The sequence below is a fragment of the Culex quinquefasciatus genome, chromosome 3 (genome assembly GCF_015732765.1).
Source record: "Culex quinquefasciatus strain JHB chromosome 3, VPISU_Cqui_1.0_pri_paternal, whole genome shotgun sequence".
Lineage (NCBI taxonomy): Eukaryota > Metazoa > Arthropoda > Insecta > Diptera > Culicidae > Culex > Culex quinquefasciatus.
In genome coordinates this window covers 154,126,425-154,133,167 of record NC_051863.1, presented here as the reverse complement: position 1 = coordinate 154,133,167, position 6,743 = coordinate 154,126,425, and the positions used below count along the sequence as shown (strand labels likewise).

The following is a 6,743-nucleotide window of genomic DNA, read 5'->3' as shown; positions in this document are numbered from 1 at the left end:
AAACGACCAAAATGACCAAAACGAATAAATCGGCCAAATCGACCAAAATGAACAAGATGGTCAAAACGACCAAAACGGTCAAAACGACCAAAATTGTCAAAACGGCCAAAACGACCAAAATTACCAAAACGACGAAAATGGTCAAAACGACCAAAACTACCAAATCGACCAAAAAAGCCGAAACGACCAAAATTACCAAATCGACCAAAATGGCCGAAACGACCAAAATGACAAAATAAACAGAAATTACCAAAATCATCAAAACGACAAATGACCAAATCTACCAAAATGGTCAAAATGACCAAAATGGTCAAAATAACCAAAATGGCCAAAATTACCAAATCGACCAAAATGGTCAAAACGACCAAAATGGTCAAAATTACCAAAACGACCAAAATGATCAAAACGACCAAAACGACTAAAATTGTCAAAACGACCAAAATGGTCAAAATGACCAGAATGCCAAAATAGCCAAAACGACCAAAATAGTCAAAATTACCAAAACGACCAAATTGGTCAAAACGACCAAAATTACAAAAATGGCAAAAACGACCAAAATGGCCGAAACGACCAAAATGGACAAAACGACCAAAAAGATTAAAACGGTCAAATCGACAAAAATTAACAAAATGGTCAAAACGACCAAAATGACCAAAACCAGGAAAATGGTCAAAACGACCAAAATTACTAAAACGACGAAAATGGTCAAAACAACCAAAAAGACTAAAACGGCCAAATCGACAAAAATGAACAAAATGGTCAAAACGACCAAAATGACCAAAACGAGGAAAATGGTCAAAACGACCAAAATTACTAAAACGACGAAAATGGTGAAAACGACCAAAATTACCAAATCGACCAAAATGACCGAAACGACCAAAATTACCACAACGACTAAAACGAACAAAATGACCAAATCGACCAAAATGGTCAAAATTACCAAAACGACGAAAACGTCCAAAATTTCCAAAACAACGAAAATTAAATACCAAATCGACCAAAATGGCCGAAACGACCAAAATTACAAAATCGACCAAAATGGCCGAAACTACCAAAATGGTCAAAATAACCACAACGACTAAAACGACCAAAATTACCAAATCTACCAAAATGGTCAAAACAACCAAAATGGTCAAAATTACCAAAATGGTCAAAACGACTAAAATAGTCGAAACGACCAAAATGACTATGACGGCCAAAACGACCAAAATGGGCCCCTCCCCCAAAACAAAGATTTTCGGATTTTAACATTTAGAAGGCATCTTCCTCTCTACATCGTACATGTATATTCTCTTCTATTACTTACACTCAACTTATCCTAATCCGAAATAAACACACTCTAGCACTCCCATCAACGCCTCTTCCGCCCACCAACCGACCGTTTGCCCGCAACGCGCTTGCCCTGGCCTCCCTTCGGTTTCTTCCGGCCGAACGCGCCACCCTTCTTAGCCGCTTTCTTGCCCTGCTGTTTCTTCTTTTTCTTCGGGCCTCCCTCTTGGTCCGCATTGTCACGTCTGTAATAGAAAATAATTATGTTAGAATTTATAACAACTTTTGCAATTTCAAAGTTCAGATCTCTTACTCTGCCCTCGCTTCGGCCTTCTGCAGCGAAATGGCCTTCTCGACGTCGATCAGTGGCTTCTTGTTCAGCACCTTGTTGACAATCTCCAGGTTGCGTTTCTTCTCGCCCGGCAGCGTGATTGGGGCGCGCTTTCGCTTCAGTCCCGGCATCAGCTCCTTGACGCCGATTCCGCGGGCCTGCTTCTCGTTGGTCAGCTTCTCCTGGAACTTTCCGACCGACGCCGTGGACGCCTTGGCGACGTTGGCAGCCGTCACCAGCTCTCTGGCCGAGGCCGCGTCCGGTCCGAGGAAGCCCGTACGCGGGGTTTGGATCTTTTTCACGCGAGCAATGTTCCTCATCCGGGCGATTTCGTTCTTGGCTATCCTGTCAATGCGCAGATCTCGCTTCTCCTGGAACATGTCCTTGTTGGGGTCCGCATTCTGGGGCACCTCTAGCACCCAATCCTTCTCCTTTTCGGCCTTGAACCGCTGGTAGCCGTAGGTGGGAACCCATTTGTCCAACACCTCATCGTAGACCTTCTTGTCCCGGACTCGCTTCTTGATGCCCTTTGCTTTAGCGATTTCTTCCCATTTTGTGAGCGGCTTCGGCACAGGCAGCTTCCGGGCGCGAGGTAGAGCTGTCTTCGGGGCAGGCATCTTTGCGACAACGGCTTCCTCTTCCCGTTCCGTTGGGAGTTCCCAGACGGCATTGATCAACAGTTGTGTATTGTCCCGGGTCAAATCCATCAGGTACTGTTCCTGGTCTTTCCTAAAAAAAATAACACAAATTAGAACCAAAATCGCCACAAAACCAAAGCAATCCGGAAATCTCACTTGAACAAATCGTCGTCGAAATAGTTGGGATCTGTGGCCATCAAGTGTCCGACGTCGACGGTAACTTCCAGGTGCTTTTCCACCGTTATCGGCTTGTATTTCTCCAAATCCTTCTTCTGCTTTTGCAGAACTTCCTGAACGATGTCCATTTTGCCACTTTTTGAGCGGAATTACTTTGAAAATCCGCCACAAATTAAAGATTTGCTACAAAACACGTTTTAAAGTTACGAACGCACGTCGGTATTTTGATGTTTATGCGGACGACACGAACATGCTGCCTGGCTGCTGCTGTCAAAGTTTTGTAAACATAACCTCGCTTTGAAATATGTTTACCACCGAAAGCGACATCTGGTGCTGGGTTGGCGAACCCGATGAACATTTGTGTTCATTATACGCGGTTGCCAGTTCGTGTTATTTTTAGAAATCCCTCATGAGAAATTTCCGACGAAATCGACCGGATTTTTAAAGATTCCATTTAATGTTTGTAATTTAGTTTTAAATACAGTGGACTCTCTGGCTGTCGATCTTCTCGATATCAGTATTGCTCCAGCTGTCAATAAATTTTTCAGTCCCTTCAAATAGATTGCTTTGATTTTCCGTTCTAATTATAATTTGATAACTCCCGCTCTCGACGGTCCCTTCAATATCGACAACGAGAGAGTCCACTGTAACTTTAAATTTGAGGAGACCTTCCCTATGACCAAAAAAGATTTTTTTCATATTAATAAAAAGGCCATACAATTTTCTATTTTGTATGCATCACTTCGATGCCAACATTTCAAAAAGCATCATGTACACCCCATCTTTTTTGAGAAAAACGCATTTGAATGTTGAGCATCCATTTTCAATTCCCATTTTAATATAAAAGCCAAATAGGTTGTTCTAATGATAACAAACGATGAAAAACGTTGCTTTTATTGATGCTTGATCATCCAAATTCAATAAAACATTATTTTCGTAATTTTATTTGAGAAAAACAAACATAACTTCTTTTGAAATCACCAACGTCCAAATCACCCTGCTGTCATTGAGGGAGACGCTTTGTTATGATTCGTTTTTCTTCGCCGAATGTACATGGCGCTTTTTTCATGATGCTTTTTTTTTCGTCACGAGGTTCATGTAGTCTTTTGTTTGACAGGTTGACAGGGCTATATAAACAGGGACTGCTGATGCCAGATATTTTGTTTATGTTACTTTATTTAAAATCATGATTAAACAGACTTTACTGAAGTAACTTTTGCTCATTTTTGGTGGAAAGGTAACTTATTAGGAGTACTTTCAGAATATGCAATAACCCAGAAAGTGTTTAAAATGTATATGATGCCTTTTGAAATGTTACCGTCGACTTGGCAGTTCATGGTTTCATGTATTTTTCAAAACATTATCTAGAGTTTTTTTTAAATATTGCAGATTGCAAAGATTTTTAGACAATCGTGCAACTTGTGGAAAGCTCTATACAAAAGTGCACACCTCAAACTACAGCAGAAAAAAACTGTTTAAGACACACACCCTAGTTTGAAACTGTTCTAAAGTGTTCGAAAGCAACAAAGCTCAGTCGAGACACGCACCACTCAAGGCGAGCGGGGGGAGAAGGGGTAGGATTTCAAGTGTGCAAATATTTGGTGTGCAGTTATGATTTGCAAGGGTGGAGAATTTGGTGCAAAGTGTGCAATAAAAGGTCCTATAAGCTATTGTCTTAAACGAGGTTGTCACCCCGTCAAAATCATGGGGCAAATAAAATATGTCTTCAAAAAACGTCAAAATGTCATTGGAAATATGAGTGCAATCAGCTAAAATCAATTTAAAATGCATTCCCCTGCGTTTTTAATTATTTTCAACATGTTTGAGCTATTCAAAAAATCTTTAGAATTTTAAAAAAATGTCGATACAACTTTTTTTTGCTAAATTTTATGTTTTCGTCAAATCTTAAATCTTAAAGCTAAAATCAATTTAAAATGCATTCCCCTGCGTTTTTAATTATTTTCAACATGTTTGAGCTATTCAAAAAATCTTTAGAATTTTAAAAAAATGTCGATACAACTTTGTTTTGCTAAATTTTATGTTTTCGTCAAATCTTACATATTTTGAAAACTAATGATTGCTAAACAACTGAACTAGTGTAAAATGCATTTTAAAACCCTTTGTTTTAAATGTTGAGACTACGGCTTGATATTTCAATTTTTATACTTTTTTGCAATCTGAATTTTGAAAGTTATTCGCAATTCGCAATTCGCAATTTTCAGTGTAAGAACGGGCCTTGACCGATCTTATGCACCAGGTTCCCGACGAACACGCACTGCCCTTACACCTACATCTCACCCTTGCTCTGAGTCAGTACGAGCAGCACGCTAGAACACGCTTTGAGTGTTCGTGCCAGGCATGCACACCTTTGTAGGGATTATGGGTTGCAGGATTGAATATGTAATAAATTATTAAATGAGTATTTATTATAAGATTGATATAATTCATAAATAAGAGTTAAGAGCGCAACAAAAAGTGCGCACCTTCATGAATATTGCCTTGTTAGCTAATTGTGGATTGAGTGCGAGAGCGCGCTAGCGAGCTGCGAGAGAGAACAACGAGCGTGGAAACAACGAGATGCGCGCGGCCGGCGAAAGAGAGAATGAAGATTGTCAAATCAGTTTTGTGGTTAATTTCTGTGGAATAAGACGTGTTGTTTGTTAATTGCAAAATATCTGTGTTTTTATTATAAAAGAAAGTCCCCGATCACGACAATGGCACAGTCCGGTAAGTCGAACCTTTTTGATTCATGAAAGATCATTTGTTTTGCTTGAATTGTTGTGTTGTGAAATCCAACAGTTTTGTTTACCTGCCAAGATGCAGGTCCAAAGTTTCGCTTTGTTGTTTTGCCTGTGTTTTGAAACAGGTAGATTTTTGTTTGAACTTGTTATTTGAAATTGATAAAAGGCATAAAACTATCTGCGATAATTGACGGTCTTGAATTTAATGAATGATTTGCTTGTTGTTGTGATATTGGGAACGAATGTTTTGTTTTGAAGTAGTAAGTTTGGCTTTTCGTTGTGATAACTGAGTTTATGGTGGAATTTGAAGGCAAATAATTTGCTCAAAATTTGATTGTTTTTGTACAATCACATTTTTGCTTTAGATTTGATTGTTGTTGTTTGGATTGACGACCAATGTTTTGTTTTTAATTTGATGCAATGTTTAATCGTTGTTGTGGAAATTAAACTCCAATGTTTTGTTACGAATTAGACTTCAATTTTTTTCTTATTTTTGTGATTGATGAAAATCAATATTTTGTTTATAATTTGACAAAAGATTTGACAAGATTGTGGAAATTGAAAATCAATATTTCGTTTTGAATGTCCGCCCGTGTGGATCAATCGGACCGCGCACTGGACTCACAATCCAGAGGTCGCCGGTTCGAATCCGCGGCGGGCGCTCTAAAATTCTTTGTGTAAATATGGGTATTCGGCGCCGTCGCTCCGTGCCATACTTTCATACACTTAGGAGCCCAGGGCGGCGAAGTCCTTGTAGATAAAAAGGAAGACACTAGTGGTTGGTACTAGCAATGGTGGCCGACAGCTATAAAGTCAACTTCGTTTTTTTTTATATTTCGTTTTGAATTTGATGGAGGATTAGTTTGCGATTGAAGGTAGATAATTTGTTTTTAATTTAGTTATTGTTTTGGTAATTGAAATCAAATTTGTTGTTTGAATTTTATTGTTGTTATTATAATTGACGACCAATGTTTTGTTTTGAATTTGATGCAAAATTTGATTGTTATGGATTGTTGTTATTATTGATGATCATGATCATTATTTTAATTTTTTATTTTGGATTGGATTCTGGTTACTTTGGTAATTGAAGACCAATGTTTATTTTTGAATAAGATAAATATTTGCTTCTTGTTAGTTTTGTTTTAAATTTAATGAAAGATATGCTTGTTGTGGCAATGACTTGATGCAAAGTCCAATAAAATCACAAATTACAAAATTTACAGGGTTATTTTTGATTGAAAGATTTGATTGTTGATGAGGAATTATAAACCAATGTTTTGTTATGATAAGATGACAAATTTGCTTATTTTTGCGATAAATGAAAACCAATATTTTGTTTCGAGTAAGATACGAGGTTTGATTGATATTGTGGTAATCGAAAACCAGTTATTATTTTGAATATGATGAAAGATTTGCTTTTTGTTGTGGCAATCGAAGGCCAAGATTTGTTTTCTGAATTTGAGTATTGTTATTATAGAACGGTATTTTTATTCGGTTTAAAATTTCATGCAATATTTGATTGTTGTTTTATGATGGGCAATTTTGAGTTTTAAATTTGACGCAATATTTGATTGTTTATATGGTAAT

The 6,743-nt window shown here is 37.8% G+C and overlaps 1 protein-coding gene across 1 annotated transcript; it reads right to left on the bottom strand.

The window, feature by feature from the left end:
* Nucleotides 1-1,263: 1,263 nt before the first annotated feature.
* LOC6040229 (ribosome biogenesis regulatory protein homolog) lies at nucleotides 1,264-2,678 on the bottom strand. The gene is made up of 3 exons (XM_001849620.2): nucleotides 2,395-2,678; nucleotides 1,583-2,329; nucleotides 1,264-1,514 (listed from the first exon to the last, which is right to left on the bottom strand). Exons 1-3 carry the CDS (start codon nucleotides 2,541-2,543, stop codon nucleotides 1,352-1,354), a joined length of 1,059 nt encoding a protein of 352 aa, XP_001849672.2. The 5' UTR covers nucleotides 2,544-2,678; the 3' UTR covers nucleotides 1,264-1,351.
* Between the last annotated feature and the right edge of the window lie 4,065 nt (nucleotides 2,679-6,743).